This window comes from Alligator mississippiensis, chromosome 4, assembly GCF_030867095.1.
Source record: "Alligator mississippiensis isolate rAllMis1 chromosome 4, rAllMis1, whole genome shotgun sequence".
NCBI classification, from domain to species: Eukaryota; Metazoa; Chordata; order Crocodylia; family Alligatoridae; genus Alligator; species Alligator mississippiensis.
In genome coordinates this window covers 1,690,796-1,713,700 of record NC_081827.1, presented here as the reverse complement: position 1 = coordinate 1,713,700, position 22,905 = coordinate 1,690,796, and the positions used below count along the sequence as shown (strand labels likewise).

General features: G+C 55.4%; 1 protein-coding gene across 1 annotated transcript; it reads left to right on the top strand.

Annotated features, from left to right (window-relative positions):
• The first annotated feature begins 7,345 nt into the window (after positions 1 to 7,345).
• On the top strand, positions 7,346 to 13,221 carry LOC109281104 (regenerating islet-derived protein 4-like). The gene is made up of 7 exons (XM_059725586.1): positions 7,346 to 7,420; positions 7,896 to 7,975; positions 8,452 to 8,546; positions 9,781 to 9,918; positions 10,131 to 10,245; positions 12,178 to 12,249; positions 12,969 to 13,221. Exons 2-6 carry the CDS (start codon positions 7,909 to 7,911, stop codon positions 12,243 to 12,245), a joined length of 483 nt encoding a protein of 160 aa, XP_059581569.1. The 5' UTR covers positions 7,346 to 7,420; positions 7,896 to 7,908; the 3' UTR covers positions 12,246 to 12,249; positions 12,969 to 13,221.
• Positions 13,222 to 22,905: the final 9,684 nt, after the last annotated feature.

The following is a 22,905-nucleotide window of genomic DNA, read 5'->3' as shown; positions in this document are numbered from 1 at the left end:
GCAGTATAATGAGGCCATCAACAAGGCCAATCACACCTTGTTGTGTATTAGCAGATGCATGACCAACAGATCGAGGGAGGTGATGCTCCCCCTCTACGCAGCACTGGTCAGACCGCAGTTGGAGTACTGTGTCCTTTCTGGGCACCGCACTTCAAGAGGGACACGGAGGATCTGGAGAGGGTTCAAAGGAGGGCCACTCAAGTGATTAGTGGTGTCTGTGAAAGACCCTGCAAGGGGAAGTTGAGGGATCTGGATGTCTTCAGCCTATACAAAGGACAGCTGAGGGAAGACCTTGTGGCCGCCTATAAATTTATCAGGGGAGGACAGCAGGGGATTGGGGATGTGTTGCTTACCAAACTGCCCCAGGGAGTAACTAGGAATAATTGGTGCAAACTAGTGAAGAGTAGGTTCAGGTTAGTCATTAGGAAGAAATTTTTCACAGTAAGGGTGGCCAGGATCTGGAATGGGCTCCCAAGAGAGGTGGTGCTGTCACCTAATTTGGAGGTCTTCAAGAGGAGGCTTGACAGTCACCTGGCTGGGGTCATCTGACCTCCGTCCTCTTTTCTGCCAGGGGCAGGGGGTCGGACACGATGATCCTTTGTGGCCCCTTCCGACTCTACAATCTATGAATCTATGAATCTATAAATGAACAGATTTACCCTGCTGTTTATTACTAATGGTGAGTGTTTAACACCTGTTAAACCTGGCTGCTTCTGGGGGCTTATCTACAGTGCTCCATGTACAGCAGGAACCTGCAGGGAAACACTGTTCTGGAAATTACCTTGTATCTCCAACAAATAGGGACTGGGATGCTAGATGCCAGACACGCTGACTTTTACATCTCTTGTTATCTCCAGTATCACATTTTTAGAGAACCAGGAGCTTTCGCAAGTGGTATTTGCAGCCAAGTTCCTGTTTCCAACTGAATTTTGGATCCCCTTCGCAACAATTTTAGAGGACCTCCCCAGAAGAGTAAAGCCACGTGATCACCTGAGCAGTGGGGAGGTCAGGACAGCAATGGGGCTCGATGGTTTCTGGCTCCAGAGGTTCCTGAGACTGAACACTCAAACATTTACATGTTTCTTCCTACAAGGTTTTCCCCACTCCTTCTAGCTCCTTCAGAGAGGGGGGAGGAAGGGGCAGGAGGCTGGTGCAGCTCCGCTCTGGACTCGCCTGTGCAGTTCCTACTGCCGAACCCAAGGTCTAGCTGGGAAATATGAGAAACTGGGCACCACGCAGTGACCACCTCTTGCCCTGGGGATCGGTGAGGAGTGGCTTTTCCAGGGCACGGACACCCCAGCCAACCTCCCCCAAAAGCATCAATGGCACCCCTCCTGCCCCACCCCCCAACCCAAGCCCATGTCTGGCCTGTGCATAGTGGTCAGATCAGTCATGCAGTCGCTGCTTGGAGTCCAGCTTTACACAGCTTTACATTGTGAGAAATGCCCCAGGGCTTCCCCCAGCTCCAAGGGAGAGCTGTGCTGGCCCTGTCACGTCCCACAGGGCCCGGTGTGAGCAGGACCGCAGCCCCCAAGCAGCACCGTGCCCATGCACACCTCCTGCCCCAGGGCTGGGCCAGCTGCACCGGGAGCTCCTTGGGGCTGGGGCTGGGGCAGACCCTGTTTGGGGATGTGACAGCGCCCCAGACTGAGGTCAACCAGGGAAGCGCTCCTTGGTGCGGGGAAGGGAAGGGTCTTGGCCGTGCTGCCGCTCTGCTCTGCTGCATGCGGATTTGTGCCCTTGCCGCAGCACCTGGCGTTCTTCTGCACTGAACTGTGTCCTGCTGTCCTGTACCCCGGGTGTCCTGGGAAATCTCATGCACAGGCCCTGACACCTCCACCATCCTGCTGCCCCAAACCTGGGCTGAAATCCGTCCCTCTGCACACACTGGCCCAGGGCTGGGGTTTAAGAAAAGCTGGGAACTATTTCATAGATTTTCATAGACATTAGGGCTGGAAGGGACCTCGGAAGATCATCGAGTCCAGCCCCCTGCCCAAAGGGCAGGACGTCAGCTGGGGTCATAGGATCCCAGCAAGATAAGCATCCAGTTTGCTCTTGAAGGTGTTCAATGAAGGCGCTTGAACGACCTCCGGTGGCAGGCTGTTCCAGACCTTGGGGGCTCGGACAGTAAAGAAATTCTTCCTTATGTCCGGCCTGAAACGGTCTTGTAGTAGTTTATGACCGTTCGACCTAGTCGTCATCCCTTGGGGCGCTCTGGCGAACAAACGTTCCCCCAGATACTGGTGGTCACCCCTGATAAACTTGTAGGTGGCCACGAGATCACCCCTGAGCCTGCGCTTTTCCAGGCTAAAGAGCCCCAGGGCTCTCAGCCTGTCATCGTAGGGTCTGCTTCCCTGACCCCTGATCATGCGCGTGGCTCTTCTCTGCACTCTCTCAAGCTTCTCCACATCCTTTTTGAATTGTGGAGCCCAAAACTGGACGCAGTACTCCAGCTGTGGCATCATTAAGGCCGAGTACAGGGGGAGAATGACGTCCCGGGATTTGCTTGAGAAGCATCTATGGATGCAAGCCAGCGTTTTGGTTGCTTTACTAGCCGCAGCATCGCATTGCAGGCTCATGTTCATCTTGTGGTCAATGATGACCCCCAAGTCTCTTTCTTCCATAGTGCTAGCCAACATAGCACTGCCGAGCCTATAAGGATGCTGCGGATTTTTTTTCCCCAAGGTGGAGAACCTTGCATTTATCGGCGTTAAACACCATCAGATTCTCGCCCGCCCACTTGCTGAGCCTGTCCAGGTCAGCCTGGATCACCCGCCTGTCTTCTGGTGTGGATGCTTTGCCCCAAAGTTTGGTGTCATCGGCGAACTTGGCCAGTCCGCTTCTGACTCCAGTGTCCACATCATTAATGAAGATGTTGAACAGTATGGGTCCAAGGACAGAGCCTTGGGGGACCCCACTGGTCACAGGACACCACGATGAGTGACTTCCATCAATTACTACCCTCTGGGTCCGACCCCGGAGCCAATTTTCCAGCCAGTGGATCGTGGGGGACCCAAGGCGACAATTGGCCAGTTTCTCCAAGAGACGATCATGGGACACCAGATCGAAGGCTTTTTTGAAGTCAAGATATATGACATCAATCTCATCTCCCTTGTCCAGGTGATAGGTCACCTGGTCGTAGAAGGAAATGAGATTGGTCAAGCAAGACCTACCCGCAACAAACCCGTGCTGGCTATCCCTTAAGATGTTGGCGTCGGCCAGTCCATTAAGGATGGCCTCCTTAATAAACTTTTCTAAGATCTTCCCCGGGATAGAAGTCAGGCTGATGGGCCTATAGTTAGCCGGATCCACTTTCCTCCCTTTCTTGGAGATAGGCACCACGTTGGCCTTCTTCCAGTCTTCGGGCACTACACCAGAGCGCCAAGAGTTTTCAAAGATCCGCGCTAGAGGCTGGGCTATGATGCTCACCAGCTCCTCGAGTACCCTGGGGTGAAGATTGTCAGGGCCAGCTGACTTGAAGGTATCCAGCTTCTCAAGATGTTCTTTCACGAAGTCAGCATCAATGGAGGGCAGGGGATCACCCTCACCCGGACTTCCCGGCCCTGTAGCGGGCATGGGCGTCCCATGGGGCTGATGAAAGACCGACGCAAAGTACCTATTTAATAGGTTGGCTTTTTCCTGGGCGTCAGTAGTCAGTTGCCCCATCTGGTTCAGCAGGGGTCCAACGTTGCCCCTGCTTTTCCTCCGGTTCCCCACGTATCTGAAAAAGGACTTTTTATTGTCCTTGATGCTCAAAGCTAGCTGGAGTTCAGTTGCAGCCTTGGCTTTCCTGGTCTGCTCCCTACAGGACCGGACCAGTGCAGAATAATCCTCCTTGGAGGTGACTCCCATCCTCCATCCTTTGTAGGCCTTTCTTTTTAGCCTCAGGAGGTCTGCTAGGTCCCTGGAGAGCCAGGGGGGCTGCTGTGCCCTCTTGCTGCCTTTCCTCCGAGATGGCATAGACTTAGTTTGTGCATTGAGGATCGCACCCTTGAGGAGCAACCACTCTTCTTGAACTCCCCTCTCCCTGCGGTCACAGTCCCTTAGGGCCTCACTGACAAGCCTCCTGAGCTTGTCAAAGTCGGCTTTCCTCAAGTCAAGGACTTGCGTGTTGCTGACTGACTTGCCAGCTTTTCGGCGGATGGTGAAGGTGATCAGCTCGTGGTCGCTGTCACCCAGCTTCCCATCGATCACTAGGTCGCCGACTAGGTCATCCCCAGTAGCCAGTACCAGGTCGAGCAGCGCTTTGCCTCTCGTTGGCCCATAGACTTCTTGAGACAGGTAGAGGTCATCCATGCACGAGAGGAAGCTCTGCGATGGCTCAGATTTTGCTGAGCGATCCTCCCACGAGATGTCTGGGTAATTGAAGTCACCCATGACAACCATGGTCCTGGAGCATGCTGCCTCAGCCAGTTCCTGGGCAAACTCCTGGTCAAGCTCAGGACTTTGGGTGGGAGGTCTGTAATAGACTCCCACCATTGTGTCCCTTGTGCCATGTTCCCCACGGATTTTAACCCAGAGGGTCTCCAGCCGTCCACCCTGGTCACCATTATTGGCTTGCAGGGACGCGTAGCTTTCCTTAACATAGAAAGCTACACCCCCGCCCCTTTTCTCTACACGATCCCTCCTGTACAGGGTATAGCCATCTATACCCATGGTCCAGTCATGGGTGGAGTCCCACCAGGTCTCCGTGATCCCTATGACATCGTAACTGTTTGCACTGAGCAGGAGGATGAGCTCCTCCTGCTTATTCCCCAAGCTCCTGGCATTTGTGTACAGGCAGGCAAGTGCCCCCTGGGGGGCTCCTTCCTTGCCCACAGATTTTACCAGGACTGGGGCTGGGGTGGCATATTTACCTATGCCAGTGTGAAGATTTCCTTGTCCTGCATGAAGAACCGCCCTGTCCCCCCTAGCCCTCACCCAGTGGCAGGGCCCAGGGCAGAGGCAGAGACTGCCAGGCCACAGAGTCGAAGGGGAGCCAGGTAGGCTGTGTCCCAGGACCAGCCCGGTGGAGGCCCAGGAGTTTTGCAGCAGGGCAGGTTCCTGAGCACGAACGACTGTATGTGGCAGCGCGGGCCCGAGCGCTTGACTTCCTCTTTCACCTCCGGGCCCATGGGCACAGGCTGGTGCATGTCCATGCTGGGGAGGAGGCCCCTGCCCTCAGACTCCCTCTCTCTCTGGTAGTGAGGAATGCAGCATCCCTTGGCCTCGCAGGGGCCTCCTGAGGGCTGGGGGAACTGCTGGCCATGGCCTTGGGCTCTGCTGCAACTTGCAGCTCTCTTTGAAGGACTTCTTCTTGCTGCAGCAGCCACACTGGCCCCAGGCCAGAGCTGCAGGGGAATGAGCTCTGCCAGTTGAACCTGGGAAGAGGCAGCCAGCACAGAGGGGCAGAGGGGTACAGGATCCTGGCTTCCTTCTGCTCAGGGGGACCAAGAGCAGAGGCAGCGGTCACAGAGCCGCAGCCTCAGATCGTGGCTTCCAGCAGCAGATGAGCCCTGAGCTGCACAGGGCGTCCCTACAGGGCCAAGCCCCCAACAGCCTCCCTTGGGAAAGCACAGCCCCACGGCAGCTTCCCCATGACAACATCCATGGGCTGGCACCCGAGGCAGGGGGACCACTTCAGTGACCAGGGCACTCCCCAGAGGAGGAGGTGCTGGATCCTGCTGGGCTCTGCTGCCTGGCGAGGTCCAGATGCAACTTCTCTGCCCTTTGCTCTTTCCTCCTCGGGGACATGTGTTGCCTCCACATGTGGTCAGGGTGTGAAAGCAGCTCTGGCCAAGAGGCAGCTGCAGCTGTCCAGCTGGCTGGGGACAAGGGGGAGGCCCAACACCCCGGGCACCACACGGCTCAGCAGGTACATGGTATCACCAAGACCTTCCAGCCGGTCCCCATGATCTTCAGCCTTACACTGAAGCAGTGCAGGGGCTGGATGTTTGCAGGCACCTGGTATAGGGGGAAGAAACCCGGTTCTTGCCCTTGGAGGACAAGCACCAGTTTGACAGCTGAGCATCTTGCAAAGCCTTGGACTCATTCGTGCTGTCTGCTGCCCTGGCCATGAGCTGCTCATTCAGCTACACCTGCACAGAGACTGTCCTGGCCCATCCCCATGCACTGCAACATCTGTACACTGTGGTCTCTGCACTGGTCCAGTGGGGTTGGCAACACTTGTTCCTATGCTATCTGATAAAGCCAATGCAATTCCTTGAGGCCCCATCTCAGGTGGGTCTGCAAAGAGCCCCAGGAAACGTCCAGGAAAGGGATGCATTGCACAAAGGAGGCAATGGATGAAATGTGGATTTCAGGAGCGGCCGGCAGATGCAGCCGGAGCTCATTTCCTTTCTGCTGTGCTTTTCTGTTGCAGAACGGTGCTGTTGGCTTGCTCCGAGCCACGTCCATCCTGGTCGTGATGCAGCCTGTCATGCATGGGCCTTGAGCAGGAAGGATTTCTCACCCCAGGGAGAGGAGATTTGTGACAGGCTGTTATTCCTCTGAAGTACAGTATTTGTTTTCCCTTGTACAGGTCCCAATAAACACTACATACAGTGCAGTCTCTGGGCCGTGCCCTTCTCCACCAGGACCATGACCAGGTGCTTGGGTTCGGCTTCCACACCAGGAAAGCCAGTGTCGGTCCCACACTCATAGTGTTTGTCCTGTTGACGATGGGGAACTAGCCAGAAACCAACAAGATGTGGTTTTCCCTGGAACAAGCTTCCCTGCTCAGGAACATCCCTGCCCTTTCGCTGTGTGGCAGAGCACGGCCTGCCTGCTGTGCCCGCTGGCCCCCGGGTGGGTGGGAATAGCTGTTGGGGCTCCTAGTCCAGGCACTCAAACAGGGGTGGGTTACGCTTAGCTTCGCCTGTTTGTCTACTCTGTGAATGAAGGGGGACTTCACATGGGACGCTGGTGCATCGGCAGCACTTCTGGCTCCTGGAATGGACTAAAAGAAGGTGTTCGTGGAAGCTGGAGCTTATTTGTGCTACTTACAGGGACCTAGATAGGAGACAGGAGGAAGCTAAATAGCTCATTTTTAACAGTACAATAGGGTTCCCCCTGCAAGGAGGTGGTGGACACTTGTGCAGTGTGTGCAAGCACGCGGGCTGTCCCCAGGAGAGATGGTTCCCTCCCCTGGGTGCAAATGGGATCAGCAGTAGGTCCTGGCCAGCACCTGGAGCATTGGTGTGGAAGAGAGAGGAGGGGCAGAGAGTGGGGCAGGCAGGAGGCAGGGAGGGGCGGGGGGCAGGGGCAGATTAAGATCAGCTGAGGAGATGCGGAGCTGTGGGCTGGCCCTGCCTGCTTTGCATGTTCACACCTTTCCCTGATCCCCTCCCTCCTGCCTGCCTATAAACCCACTGGGCACCGACAGTGGGCACCGGCTGCACCAAACCCCCTGCTCCAGACCAGACCCCAGAGAGGTGCACAGGTGAGTCCTGAGCCCTGGCCCTGGCCTTTGTCCCCTCTGAGCTGGGGCCAGGCCTTAGGAGCAGCCCTGGCCTGGGTTTGGGGGGTTAAACGTGCTGTGCGTGAGGCACCCTGGGGAGGAGTCGCTGTGTCCCCATTCCCCACAGCACTGTCCTTGCACCCGGCCCCGTGGGTCAGTGCTGAGCACCCGCTCCCTGGAGACCTGCTCCCAGGGTCCCTGCACTGTCTTGCCCTGAGGTGCTGGGGAGCGGAGGGGAGGAGAGTGGAGGTAGGTTCCGTGGGACTGCAGGTGGAAGGTCCTTGGCCTGAGCCCTAGGTCACAGACCCCTGCCGCCCCCCTGCCCTATGGCAGATTTTACTGGGTCCCAGGTTTGGGGCAGCAATCCCTCCCCCCCTCCCCGACTGGGGAGGCAAGGAGAGGTCCGTGTGGGGCACAATGTGGACTCCCAGGACCCATCTCCCCTGTCTACCTCCAGGACAAGCGAGGAGATGAGGAGCACTGCCCGCCTCATCCTGTGCCTCCTGGGCTGCCTGGTGCTGAGCCACGGGCTGGAAGGTGAGTCTGCGCCGTGCTGGAGCCCCCGGGCTCTGCTTCCCTTGGCAGGGAGCCTGTCGTCCCACTCAGGCTCTCCCGGCCCCTCGGCAAGAAGGGCCCTTCCCAAGAGACCACGGAGCCGGGCTGCAGCAGGGGCCAGCGTGTCCCCCAGGGAGACAGGGCCCCTTTCTTGTGTCCAGGGAGAGACGCTAGAGCTGGGATACCGCCCTTCCCCTGCCTCTGCATCCTCTTGCCCCGAGAAAGGCGATGCTGAGCTCTGGGCTCCCGCCGGGGTCCCCAAATCCCTGCTCTTCCTCCCAGTCACCTCCCCAGGCATCTCCTCATGTGCCCTGTGCCCAGGGGCTGCTCTTGCCCCCTCCTCCCTGGGTCCCAGCCCGGTGCCCCTGCCCTCGGTTAAGCAACTGCTCTGGGGCTGGGGGAGAGTACACCAGGATGTCTTCCCCCCTCACTGCCCGCCCATCGCTGTCTTTGCACAGAGGCTAAGACCAAGTCCTGTGCCAATGGCTGGCTACACTATGGAGACAAATGCTATGGATTCTTCATGAATAAAAAGTCCTGGGCGGAGGCTGAGGTGAGCACTGGGGGTGCTGGGTTGGGATAGGACTGTCCAAGGGATGGACTCCAAGGGTTGGGGCTCCCTGCAAGGGCGGTCACCATGCGAGGTACACCCGGCCTGCAGCTGGAAAGGAGCTGGCTTCCACGGGCCCCAGCACGGCCCAGGGGCAGACGTGGGCTCCCCATGGGAAATGAGTCCTAAACTGGGCTGCAACGAGTGCAGTGCCTGGCAACATGGAGCGCAGGAGTGTGCCTTCACCCACCTCTGCCAGGGCCCTCCTCAGCACAGCCCAGAGGCACCTGTACCCCTCAGGTCCAGCCTGGGGCCTCTCGCAGTGCTGGGCACCCACCACTTTCTTTGCAAAAAGTACAAGGACCCACACATCCTTTTTGCACCATAGTGGGGCCTTCCCCTGGGCACATGGCAGCACCCTGGGCACAGCCCTCGTTGGTCTCATGCTGTTGGCCACTCATCCCATAGCCCACCCCGGGGAGAGCCCTGGGCACCAGCTCCACAGCGGAGACATAAACCTTGCCAGTTCTCCAGAGGGGCAGAAACTCTCCCTCTCTGTCTGTGTGTGTGTGTGTGTGGACAAGGAACAGCCCCAAGCAATGCCCGGGAGGTCTCGCCAGGCACTGAGGATCCCGCTTGGGGAAGGGGGTGGACCTCCAAACAGGGATATAACTGCTGGCTAGTCTGGACCAGTGGTTCCCTCCCAGAGCAGCTCCAAGGCCTTAAGTGGGAAGCCTTATTAAAGACTGACTGGAGACAGATAGCAACCTCGAGGTCAGATAGGGGATACAAGGGGCGTTTTGGCCCTAAGCCTCAAGTGCATGAAATGGGGAACCTGGCACCAGCCGGTTGTTCACACAGAACCAGTCCAGAGCCAGGGAGCAAAGGCAGGTCAGAGCCATGGTCATATTGTGCTGAGGGACGAGGTTTCTGTTCCTGGTCAGAGGCGACGCGAAGCCAAGGGGCTGCCCGCAGGTGGGACAGGACAGGCTAGTGCAGGGAAGGGCCCAGGGGCTGGAGGGGAGCGTCTGGGGGAGCTCAGCGCTGGTGCGGGCGCACCTGGGTCTGAAGTGCAGGGGAGGGAAGCAGCTCCTTCCTCCTCTCACCCTGGAGCCAGGCTGGCGAGAGGCAGCCGCAGGCGCTTCCTCCCCTTCCCCTCCCGGTGCCCAGGCTGGTGCTGCTCTCTCCCCTCCCTGCCCTGGGAGCTGCAGACACAGCTGGTTTGCTCCTGCCACAGGTGGAGTGTCAGAGCTACGGCCACGGGGCCCATCTCGTCTCCATTCTCAACAAGGCTGAAACAAATGTAATTGCTGGGTACGTCTTGAGAAAAGGTGCTAGTGGGCAAGTCTGGATCGGGCTCCATGACCCTTGGCAGGTGAGTGTCTGCTGCCCCTGCCCACCTACTGTGGTGCTCCCCACCTCTGCGTGGTCCTTACCCAGCCTTTTGTCCATCCCCTGCCTTCAGCCCTTCTCCATCTGTCCCCACACAGCACGAGCCATTCTTGGTATACTGCTTTTTGGGGGTGCCCACCGCACATATTTCCAGGGGATGTTCCCTCCCAAACCTTTCCCTCCTCCTGTTTGCAGACCAGAAAGTGGACATGGACAGATGGCTCCATATACAACTATAAAGCTTGGTTACCGGGGCAGCCTGACAATTGGTATGGGGTCGAGCACTGTGCAGAGCTCTTAGCTTATCGAGGTAAGCAGGAGGCCCTGACTCGCCTGTCAGGGCAGCGTGCTGGACACCCTGTCTCTTATACACTGACCGGTGGGAGGAACAGAGCTAGCCTTGTCTCAGCATTTAGCCCAGGCTGCAATAATTGACAGGATGTGTGTGAATACACACACATGCACACGATATACAGGTGGACACAGAGGGCATCTGTCCTGGGGTGGGTGACTGATGGTCTGTGAAAAGGCACTCCTGGCCATGGGTAGTGGTTGTGCTTCTGTGCTACTAGGCGGTGCAGGAGGCTACATAAGAGGACACAGGCCCCTCTGGCTGGCACCCGCTCTGTGCTAGAGATCCGTGCCCCCGGGTGCGGAGCAGGAAGAGCCATGAAAACACGGATTCACACCGGGAGGGTCAGTCTGCAGCACCAGACATGCCATCCCCACTGACCGTGACTGGCCGGTGTCTCCATGGGACTGACAGGTTGATCTCTGCATGCAAGAAGGATGGGATGCTGCTCTGACATGGGCCACAGAGAGACACGCAGGGCTGTGGCAGGTCACTCTCGCCCCGCTGGCCACTCCATCGCTGACCTCAGGGTGGCAGTTTGCAGCAGCCAACTTTTAAACATCAGCTTGAATGGGAAGTTGTCAAGCAGTCGTTCAGAGACTGAACTGTGTTAGGTGGGGTTTAAAGGCAGGTTACAGGTCCTTACCCCATCTCCTGGGTTAGCTTCCGTGACCCGGTCTGTGTCTGTGGGTCGGTGGCTTGTTTGCTTCTCCCAGCACTGTCCCTCTCCCTTCCCTCTCCCTCCTCTTTTCCCACCTCTGTGCTCAGATCAGCCCTCCACTTCCTACCCTGCTGCACGCTGTGCCCTCACACCTCTGAGATGCCTACCTGGGGAAGGGACAGGCTCTACTTTCTCACAGGCTTTTCCACGAGCGGCCATAATTGACAGGATCTGCATGAACTCACACACGTGTGTAGACGATATACAGATGCACACAGAGGCCATCTTTCCCGGTGTGAGTGACTGCTCTGTGAAGGGGCACTAATGGCCAAAAGCAGGTGTTGTGTTGCTGTGCTACTAGGTGCTGCTGACGGCTACATAGGAAGACGCAGGACCCTTTTTTACCCACCTTCTATGTTCAGAAGGTTCAGCCCACTTCCTACCCTGCTCCTCTAACAGCCCTCTCCCAGAAGTGAACTCACATTCACCAAAGCTTGTGCTTGCTGTCTATCTAGCTTAGTTATATCTATGCTGTCTTCATGTGTGCAAGTGTGCAGGGTTCCTGGCCTGTGCAGGAAGATGAGTGCATGTGTCAGTACCACTGCAAACACCCTTGATCCTGGCTGTGTGGAAGAGACCAGGAAGCTCCTGTGCAGAACAAGAGAGGGAGAAGCCACCGTCAGAGCTGTGGCCGCAGGGTGGTCTGATGAAGAGAAGAGAAAGAGAAAACAAACCAGTCCCTAGGACCTGATTGCAGAAGCCGGGGCTGAAGCAGTGGTTGGACGGTGTGTGTGTGTGTGCGCAGCAGCCAGGCACTGACTGCACTGCACGTGTGTGTGCCAGTGTGAAGAAGCCAGGAGACGGGCTCAGGGCAGGACACCCCGGGTCTCACACTGTCTGGAGAGAGGGCTCGGGGTTGGCAGCATATGGGTGGAAGAGCAGAGCTGGGCACGGAGCAAGGGAGCTGCGCGCTGCTGTGGGATGGCACCGTGTCCAGGGGAACAGGGCTCAGTGCAGCTTCCTCGCAACGACACTGGACGGCACCAAAGGACCCGACTGCCGTCCTTGGTTTCTCTCTTCCTGTCCACTCTCTCCACTGTCTCCACTCTGCCCTTCCTCAGGGTCAAGGACAGGAGCTGGGATCACGTCCCAGAGCAGGGGTCAGAGTGGGGAGTGTGTTATGCCCAGCCTGTCCCCCTTCCCTCAGTAATTTCTGTGTTGTCGCCTAGGGTATCAGGAATGGAACGATAATAACTGTAGAAACAAAAACTCCTTCATCTGCAAGTACCAGCTCTAAGCAGGTGGGACAGCTTCTCCTTACTGCAGCCGTGCTGGGGCCCTGGGGGTGGGCATGTCACGCCCCTTGCACGTGCAAAATCTGTAGCCTGTGCAGATGGTGTTTGTCCATCTCCCACGAGAGGCTGGGTCCTGTGGGCATTGCTGTAGGTTGCAGTGAGCATTACTGTGGCTGCCAAGCCCTGTTTACAAATAATACAGGCATTTGTATCACCTCTGCTCACCCCTTCCCTGCCCCATGTCACCCCGGCTGGCTCTCTCATCTCCCAGACATCCCAGTGTAATTGCAATGGTCATGAACAGTCTTGCATGCAGGCAGCTCCCTGAGTGTGAATGCATGTCACCTTCCCCACTGCCCTTCCTGTATGGGCAGGCCCCCCTTTGCTTCCCATCCCTCACTGGGTGGGGCAGAAGGGTGCTGCCAGGGGCTCCTCAGGCTTGGAGCAGTCTCTAAGCAGCTGCTTTCATGGCTCCTCTGCCCTTGTCCTGAGAAACCAGCCCTCCCTGCCCGTGGGGAGGAAGGATGCAGGAGGAGGCGCTGGAGTGGGAGCAGGAGCCTGGGTTGGACTTGGATCCAGGTTGCCCTGGGACGGATGGTTTCAGGGGCCCACATGGAGGCCTTTGCAGAGGCCAGGGATTTCCAGACAGAGCTGCCCCTGCCTGGGATCATCAGGCATATTCGAAGGATCTCCACAATGGATCACAGTGACACTTGCTCTTGCAGGAGGTACACCAGCTCCTGGGACGTGAGTGCATTGCGTCCAGCAGCTCTTCAAGGAGACCCGTCCTGCAAACCTGCCTGCTGTGCCCCGTCCCCACACTGCTGTGCCCATCCATGCCAGCCCCGCTCTCCTCTGCTTTCTCTTGCTCTGCTGGGTTCCCGCGTCTCCCCTCCCATCATCTGCATGATCCCAGGACAGGGCGGTGATAATAAACTTCCCCTTGGCATTCAGTCCCATGTGTGTGTCTCCTCTGATCCCTGCCGGCCTATGAAGGGGAACGTGACAGCTGAAATCATGTCTGTGTGATAAAAGTGCTTGCTGAAGGCTCTATGAAGATTAGACCAAGTGTTTTTCTTGTATTTGTTTAGATATTAAGCTATATGTTGTTGCTAAGAGCCTAATTAAAGTCTAAGATGTAGTAAGGCCTTGTATAAAGTAAGGCCTAGTTAATTTAGCAAAGCCTTGAAGTAGTAAGGCCCTGTGGCTTGGTTAAAATTAACCTTATCAAAGGAATGCAAGGCTTGTAGTGCTATTGGTCAGTCTCAGGACAGTTGAAGTAAAGAATCTAAGTGGCTGTACGCTATCAGTACCGTTCAGAAGCTATAAATTGACTGGGACATCCGGAAATCATTTGGAAGGAAGATACAGCTCCGTGAAAAGGATTAGTTAGCTGTTGGCCTGGATCAGTGGGCTCGTGGATCTCCTGTGGCCCCTGCCTGGCTGTGAAGGGGAAGGGGCCATGTGTCTCCCTGGGCTGTGCTGGGAGCTTCCCTTACCCAGCACCTTGAGGGGAACGGAGGCAATGGGGAGGAATGAGGAGGGCTGTGGCATAGTGGTTACCCTACATGGCATTGCCACCTGCCCTTGCGCCCAGTTGTCTCCAGCACTTCTCTGCCCTTCCCCAGGTCAGACCACAGGTCTCCAGCCCAGGGTCTGTGTGAGGAGGTCCATGGGGAGGTAAGGGTAGTGCAAGGGCCTTGCCCAGCATCCCACGGGTGTGAGGGAGGGAGGCAGGGCTGGATGGAAACATCGACCATGGCAGGCGTGTGTCATGGGTGCGCGGGGAGCAGAGACCTGCACACCTGTCATGGGGGAGCGACCGTCAGCTCGTGTCCATGGTGCAGAGATGGGGTTGGGGTTGGGGTTGGTGCAAGGGCTGTGCTCCCAGCATCCTTGGCCCCGTGCTGGGCTCCTGTGCTCATGGGGCAGTGCCTGTGTCAGGCCAGACCCTGCTCCTGGCCCCTGAAAATAGAGACAATAGCGTCTGCTGTCCCCCCACCCCAGACAGCTGTTTCCTGCTGTAGCAGGAGTTGCAGCTGCTCAGGATGGCAGCGGGAGTGGGAGCCTGAGGGGATTTCTGCCCAGAGGACAAGGACATTTGCAGCAGGGGACTAGAGAGGAGAAGGAGGAGTGGGATCCTGAGGGGATTTCTCCCTCTGGTTGTTGCAGGCTCTCCGGGGTCCCCAGGGATTCCTGTCATCGTACAGCGCTAGAGGTCATTTGGGCTGTTTCATCCCACCCCAGTTCATGGCCACACAATCCCTTCTGGGCCAAAGCACAGAGCTGGAGGGGCCCATTCCTGTGCCAGAGCCGGGGTGTCAGGACACCTCTCCCTGCCCCAGCCCTGACGGGGCTGGGCCGTGGTGCTGAGGGCAGAGCCAGGAAAGCCGGCAGCATCGTCCCTTCAGCAGATAGGATGGAGGAGGAGGAGATGTGTGCACATAGCCCTGAACGCTCAGGGAAGGATTCCTGTCAGCTCCCTGAGCTGAGCCGATTGAGGCAGGGGCTGAGCAGGGCTGAGGAGGGCGACGCTGCGGGGAGTCCCCAGCAAAGGGGCAATAGTGCTGGGGGTGCAGGACTGTGGTCTGTGGGAATCCGGAGCAGGGGTCCTCATCTTTTCCAACATGGTGTCCCGAGCCATTCCTTCTGCAGTTAGTGCCCACATCTGATCTGTAACAGAAATCACTCTTTAGCTTAGATTAACATGTACTATGTCTGATAACCCTGTAGCTCAGGGAGCTGACAGGATTTCTCAGGAAATCTCCCAGTCCCTGCGGGAGAGGAAGGGTTTGAGTCCTGGACTGCCCACATACAGAAAACTCTGATGACATGGCAGACACCAGACGAAGAGAAGTGGTGGCATTTTCTTGACATGCTAAGGGAGCCTGCCTTTGGAGTCATTTGGACCGCTAAGCTCCAGGACCCTGGTATCACCACACAGCAGTGCCTTCAGACCCTACAGGACGTTTTTGGATGGCCATCCCATGGCGGGGGAGCATACTGCTAACTGCTTAGCATGTTCCAGCACAAAGGTGAGGCTGCATCCTCATATTTGTTACACTTGGAGCAGGTGTTGCAAAGAGTGGTTGTGCAAGGGGCCATTAGCTCCCTGATGGGGGGTGGGAAATGAGGGATGGGTGGAGGAGCGGAGTTAGCTCCACCCCAGAGCCTGCCAGACTCCCATGCCCTGGTCTCAAACTCAGTGCCTGAAGGACTAATAGGCCCTAGGGCAGAGGTCCCAGTGGGAGCGAATGGCCAAAAGTATATGGCCATTCTGCATAGTGGGTCACAAGTGACCATCATATTTGAGTCCTTCTTGTAAAAACACCTTCAGCACATGGTGTTGCATCCTCTTACTGGGCGGGGTCTATGTGGGCTTAGCCAGAACCCGTACCCATACCATGCGTACTTAGAAATTCTTATTAAGCTCCCCGCATCTGTGGCTGGGGTGGAGAAGGAGGTGAACTCCATTGCCCTAATGTGCCCAGACCCAGGTTGGATAAAGGAGGCCTCCCTCCTCATTGGGACTGTCATGGGATGGGGTCCTGCAGGATGGCCATGATCTCTCCAAGGCCCCCTTACCATGCCAAGTTGGCCCAATGGACACCCTTGATTCTCGCCTGCCACATCTTTGATCAAATGACTGATAGGGATGCTGGCTTTCAGTCCTCTTGGACATGGTCTTGATTGACTCTCTGGACCCCGTGGATTTCCGGACCCCTGGTAGGTCCTGCTCCAAGATAGATTCCACCTTCCCAGGTGGGGTACCTTACATTTATCTTTATTAAATTGCATCCTATTTTTCTCTACCCATTGATCCAACCTGTCCAGGGCAGCCTGAATCTGCTCCCTGCCCTCCGGTGTACTAACTTTGCCCCATAACTTGGTGTCATCAGTGAACCTGGACAGGGTACTCTCCACGCACTCGTCCAAATCGCTGATGAAGATATTGAATAATATTGATCCGAGGACCGAACCTTGCGGGACCCCACTGCTCACCTCCCTCCAGGCCAAGAGGGAACCATCCACCACCACTCTCTGGGTGCGGTCCCTGAGCCAGTTGGCCACCCACCTGACTGTGTAGGCATCCACTCCACAGTCTGCTAGCTTTCCAATGAGGATAGGGTGTGAGACTGTGTTGAAGGCCTTCCTAAAGTCCAGGAAGATGACATCAGCCTCAGCTCCCATTTCCAGGCAGTGTGTGACCTGGTTATAGAAGGCTACAAGGTTTGTCAGGCAGGATCTACCTGTGACAAACCCATGCTGGTTTCCCCTCAGCATCATTTCCCCTGCTGGGCCTGCACAAATGTGTTCTTTGATTATTTTCTCTAGCATTTTCCCAGGAAGAGAGGTAAGACTGACTGGTCTAAAGTTACCCAGCTCATCCCTTCTCCCTTTCTTGAAAATGGACACCACATTGGCCCTTCTCCAGTCCTCAGGGACCTGGCTGGAGCACCATGAGTGCTCAAACAGCTGTGCCAGTGGCTCAGCTATGACACTGGCCAATTCCTTCAGCAGCCATGGATGGAGGTCATCCGGACCTGCTGACTTGTACCCACCCAGCTCCTCCAGGAGCTCCTTAACTATTTCAGAACTAACCATAGCTGCCATGGGTGTGTATCTGGTGTGGTTCACAGATGCCCACAACACCTGCCCCATCTGCGAGCCAGCAGAGACCCTGGCAGATGCCTACCTGGAGTGCACCAGGCTGCAGCCCCGTCACTGCCTCCTCAGAGCCTCCTGCTGAGGTCCTGGCTGCACTTCTCCCCACACCTCTTTATTTATGCACTGCCCTCCCAATGCCCCCCCCCCCCAAGTCCAGGGACCTCCTGGTCAACCTCCTCCTGGCCCCGACCAAACTGGCTATATACCTGACCAGGAAGGAGGCTCTGGCTGGGAGAATCCCCGGGGACTGCAGGGCTGCTTTCCTTGCACTAGTTCATTGCCATCTCCAGGCAGAGTATCACTGGGCAATGTCCACTGCATCACTGGACTCATTTGATGGCCACTGGGTACTGTCAGGTGTGTTCTGCTCAGTACCCTGCCTTCCCCCCTTTGGGACTCTTGTTATGGACTTGGACTAGTACTCCTGTTCCTGTTTTTTTAATATTTGTCTCCAGTAAGGTCCCTTCCAGCCTTACAATCTATGTATGTGTGCTGGGGGTGGGCATAAACTATATCAGATACACACCTGTAGCAATGGCTCCATGGAGGAGTCGCCAGCGAAGGTCCCCAATGGTGCATGGGATCACGGTGGAGGGTGGAGTACAGGCTAGGTCACCGGGGTCTGTCATGCTCACCCCCACTGAGGATGTCTGGATGGGATGTGAGGGCAGCGTGGTGGAGTGCTTGGTAGATGAGCTTGTAGAGCTGGCGCCAGTGGGCCGAGGAGCAGTGGACCAGGCTCGTGTTCTCCAGCCTGCTGAGATGATGCAACAGAGAGTGCTCCAGAGTCTACCGAACAACTCCACTGAGCTGTAGGCTCTAATAGCAACTCCACTGGGCTGGGGGTCAGGGTGGGGTGTGGACTGTGGCAGGCCAGTAGGGGGAGCTCCTGCGTTGAGCCTCCCACCTCACTACGCCTGTCCACATTCCGGACTCCACTGTCTCTCCTGGGGCGCCTAAGCCCTGGCAGACCCCCTTTCAAGGCCCACCGCAGAGTCCAGGGGTAATGTGTGCTGCCACCACCCCGAGAGGGGACGTTCTAGGTTCTGTGTCCTCGGGGAAACACAGGCCTAGTAGTCCCACGAGTACTCGACCCAATCCAAGCACTTGGGGCTCCTCCCCAAGTCAGGGGGCCAAAAAGGATAGTCTCCCTTAGTCCGCAGACCTAAGGGGCCTCCTAGGCATAATTAAACCCCATCCCCCAATAAGTCTCCTACACCAGTCACAAAGTAGAACTTTATTGGTTACAAAGGGTAGGGTTGGAATAGAGTAAGAGGTAGAGCGCTATCAAGGGATTACCAGGGAGCAAAGCAGTCTGGCTGAGGTCACCGTTTGATACACAAATGCATCACTGGGAGCTGACGAGCTCTCTAGAAACACTTACGAGTATCGTCCAGAAGATGGTAGAGATCTGGCTCGGAGATTTCCAGAGAGAGAGAGCGTTTCAGTTGGATCAGACTCTCTTCCTGTGCCCTGATGCTTGTGTCATGCTGGTAAAATGGCTTCTCACCCCCTGCTTTTTGGACCAGGCCCTTATATCGCCTTTCTGACCTCAGCAGCCCTATCCGATAGAAGCCAGCAGTGTTGGCAGCTAGCCAACCAATTTAAAAAGCATCAGTGGTTACCTGGGCAGAGGAGCAGGGGCTTTTCCCTCCCCCACTCAGGTGACCAGAGGGACCACCCCCTCAGCACTAGGCTTTTGTCCCATAGGCAGGGTGGAAAATCCCCCCTCCCTCAGGAATTCAACCCCAGTGTGCCAAGCTGACCAGGACAGGTTTCTGGAGGGAGACCCAGACGGTGGCATTTCTGCCACAGTGCTTGATATCTTTGCAATGCCTCCACCTTGCTCAGCAATGGTCTCACCTTTCCGCTTCCTACTAGGAACCCAAGGTATTGTGTTTCTTTTTTTCCTGTTGTACAGTTCTTCAGATTGGCTGTCAGCCCAGCCCTTCTCGAGTCTTCCACTACTTCTCTCAGTGCAGCGAGGTGTTCAGACCAGTTTTCAGTGTATATAATACTATTGTCAATGTATGCTGCGGCGTAACCCCCATGGGGAGCCAAAACTCTGTCCATTAACCACTGAAACGTAGCCACGACTCCATGTAAACCGAATGGCATGCATCAGAACTGGAAGAGACCCCACGGGGTGGTGAATGCTGTCTTTCCTTGATCTCTGGGTGCTACTGGAACCTGCCAGTAACCTTTTGTCAGGTCTAAAGTGGAAATGTAGTGAGCTTGCCCGATGTTTTCCACCAGTTGCTCCACTCTCAGCATCGGATAGGCATCAAACTCAGCTACTGTGTTCACCTTCCAGAAATCGATACAGAGGCGGATTTTTCCATCGGGCTTAGGTAGTGCTACGATGGGGCTCTGCCAATTATTGTGGGATTTGCATATAATATCTTTCACTAGCATCATTGCAATCTCAGTTTTTATCTGGCTTTGAAGTCCCTGGGGAATCCATCTCCAGTTCTCATGGACCACCTGTCCCAGAGGAGTCTTTGTCCGGTGTACCACACCCCGAGCTTCCCCAGGAGTCCCCTGGAACACATCTCTATACTCCCTGACTCCACACCGGCTATCTCTTTTAACAACTCGGGCCAGTCACAGCCCAGTACCATTGGGTAGGATAAATGCTCCATGACCCCAACAAGCATCTGGTGGGTCTTATTGCCTACTTGTAGGGCGACCCTCACCCTGTTGATTTTGAGGGAGTCCCCGCACCAATGTTGCACCATCGTGAAGTCACTATTTCCCTCTCTTTTGCCAGTAACACGTCACTCAGCACCACAGTCTGCAATGAGCCCAAGTTCAGCATAGCCAATACCCTTTTTCTCTCCATTGTCACTCCCGCCAAAAATGCGGGTGTCCTGTCTCCCACCTCAGAGTCAACTCGGGCGCTGTAGCTGCACACTCCTACCCGAATCGTTGATCAGGGTGGATGCTTCCAATCACATTTGCTAACAGTGCCTGTTGTCTTGCGGCTTGATCCAGTAGGTCTTGTACTGTTTGATGTAGCTGAACCAAAACTTGTTGCCATGACTCTGGGTCCAGGATTAGCGTCTGTTCTCATTTCTCTCTCCCCATGGACCCAAGGGTTCTTTTCTTCATACAGGCAAACCAGCGTCCTATGATGCATACTGCCATATAAAACTTTCCCAGCCAATGCACCATTGTGACAAGAGTGCCTTTTCTGGAGTCCATCTATCGGTGACTCCACCCTCCTGTTATGGGCCAACCACCCGCCTTCCCATCTGCCATGCCTTGATCTTAATTAATTAATGGATGTTAATTAGCAGGAAGCTGCCCATTTATTGCCCTGGTGCCAGGAGGTGCTATCTGTGTCTCCTTTTCCTCCCCTACACCACAACGAATGATACTGATGTGGTTTGATCTGGGCCTTGTTGTAATTTGGCCCTCCCCTTGTCCTCTCTGGGCTTTCCACAGCCCTACCTTGCTCTGTCTCACTCTGCGCCTTCCTGGCCCTCGGGATCTCTGCAGCCCTGTCTGGCACTGCGACTTCACTGGCGCTCAGGGTCTCCATGGCCTGGTCTCGCACTGCGCCTCACCAGCACTCGCTGCCCCTCTCTCTGGGGCTTCTAACTGCCCCCTCTCTCTGGGGCTGGGGTTCCCACGCTGCTGTGGGTCCTCTATGAGGCCTCCTCCATCCCCTAATAGCCTCACCCAAGCCACTGGTTAAAACAGCAAACACAAAACACAAGCCCCTGGGCTATAACAAAAAATCCAAGCTGCCCGGCTAAAACATCATTCAGTCCCTACCCGGGAACACTCCCTCCCATAACAGCATCAGGAGCTGGTCGTGCAGTCAGGCCTCTCCCCTTCACTAGTTCCAGCAGAGCTCCCTTCCCCCTTGGTTGCCAGCAGGTAACTGCCCTCCTGGCCTCAGGCCTGGGATTTATGTGGGAGCCAGGCCCTGCCCCTTCCGGTCAGCTGACCAGGTGCAGGTGTGGCCAATTCCCTCCTTAACCAGTTGTCCCAGCAACCGGCACCTGGGTTCCTGCCTCTGCTCTGGGAGTAGCACGCACCTTAGTGTCCTGCTACAGGGACACCTCTCATGTCATTGTCCCCTGGGAATGCTAAACCTCTTGAAGCAAGATATGAGGTAACATCTGACAATCTTTCCAATATTTCTTTCCATCTTGTAGGCTCTGTTAATATTTGTTTTTGAACCTCCCTGTCCACTCCACGTCCACCTGACAGTGACCGCTGCAATTCCTCCCACTGGCAGTGGCAAGTTTCATGTTCGTTGCTGTTTCATGTTCAGGAAGTTCATTATATAGCTTTTGCCATTGTTTCACTTTTGGAGAACACCCTTCACTTTTTGCCAGCATACTGGGTTGTTTCTGTCTCTCTTCAGAAAGTAGTCGACATGGAAAACAATACAGCTTTTGGTTGGTAGGACCCCAAACAAGCCGGTCTCTCTTTATTAATTTAAAATTTAATATAAAATTAAAATATTATATTATATCAAATCTATATTAAAATCATTTCCATCTTGCTTTTGTTCATCTACTTCTCTAGTTAGTGTATAGCCTGAGCCAGACTGCAGAAAGCCTTCGTCTGTTTTGAAAAACTGGAGGATCGATTGGTGTCCTTTAGCTTCTTTCGCTTCCCTTTGTTTTACCTCCTCATGTTTCTGGCTGCCTGACTTGCATTTCTAGCCAGACATGGCATGTGTGTGTGAGAGAGAGAAAGAAATGTCCTTTCCTTCCAGGCACTAACCCTCTCCCTGCTTCAGTTCCTCTCTGTGCAATGTTTTGACCACCAGGCCTAACTTGTTACTCACTTTTGGGCCTGTAAATCCTACCAGTGACACTGTGGCTTCACAGACTTCATAGATTTCATAGACATCAGGGCTGGAAGGGACCTCAAAGGTCATCGAGTCCAGCCCCATGCCCCAGGGGCAGGAAGTCAGCTGGGGTCAAAGGGTCCCAGCAAGATAAGCATCCAAACGCTTTTTGAAGGAGTCCAGAGTAGGTGCCTGCGGCATGTCTGGAGGGAGCCTATTCCAGGTCTTGGGGGCTCAGACAGTAAAGAAATATTTCTTTATGTCCAGCCTAAAATGGTCTTGGAGGAGTTTATGATCGTTGGTCCTTGTTTTTCCTTGGGGTGCTCTGGTGAACAGGTGTCCCCCCAGATCCTGATGTGCACCCCTTACGTACTTATACGCAGCCACCAGGTCACCCCTGAGCCTGTGCTTTTCCAGGCTGAAGAGTCCCATGTCTTCCACTGCCCCGGAATCAATGCCCCTGGTTATATGGTGCTTTGGTGCCCACCCCTCCCCATCTATCTGCACAGGGGACTCTGGGACCTGTAGTTCTTGAGAGCACATCACACAGGGAAGCATGCATCCCCCGTCTCTCTCACAACGAGTCCTACAATGAACTACACAAGCACACTCTCTCTGTCCAACAGAAGGGCCCTGGGAGGGGCAGAAACTGATTTGTTCTACTTTTAATTGTCTCCAGCAAATCTCATGGAGGAGACCCCATGTGGCAGAAAGCCACCTTTGTTTCTCCCCCCAAAACTCTGCTATTTGACAACGATGATTAGGATGGGCCCAGCAGAGGACACATACCTTTACCCTATCTCCTCGGGTAACCTGAGCTAGATACATTCCTGGTGGAGCGGGGAAACCTGTTCCCTCTGCCTACGTGACTGGCATCACATATCTGGGAGAGGGACTTCATTCCTGGTGGGCTAGAGTCTGCCTGGCAACTAGCGATGTATTTCAAATTGGTTAGCCATCAATCAACAGGTGCTGACCTCCACTGGACCAGGAAAATGAGGTCACAAGGGCTATATAAGTTAAGGACTGCCCAGAAGGGGAGTGCAGCAGCCATGAGGGATACTCAGGAACAAAGAACAGCTGGACCATCTGAAACTTGCTCTCTCTCAAAACTCATGATCAAGGAGCTGCCTGCCTCCAGAGGGAATCTCCAGTTGCCTCTGGATGATAGTTCTGAGTAAGCT

What these genes read in the sequence shown, in the direction of transcription:
- LOC109281104 (XM_059725586.1), top strand. Translation starts at nt 7,909, where the DNA reads ATGAGGAGCACTGCCCGCCTCATCCTGTGCCTCCTGGGCTGCCTGGTG. An exon ending in AGTCCTGGGCGGAGGCTGAG is followed by an intron (nt 8,547 to 9,780) that starts GTGAGCACTGGG and finishes CTCCTGCCACAG; the next exon opens with GTGGAGTGTCAGAGCTACGG. An exon ending in AGAGCTCTTAGCTTATCGAG is followed by an intron (nt 10,246 to 12,177) that starts GTAAGCAGGAGG and finishes GTTGTCGCCTAG; the next exon opens with GGTATCAGGAATGGAACGAT.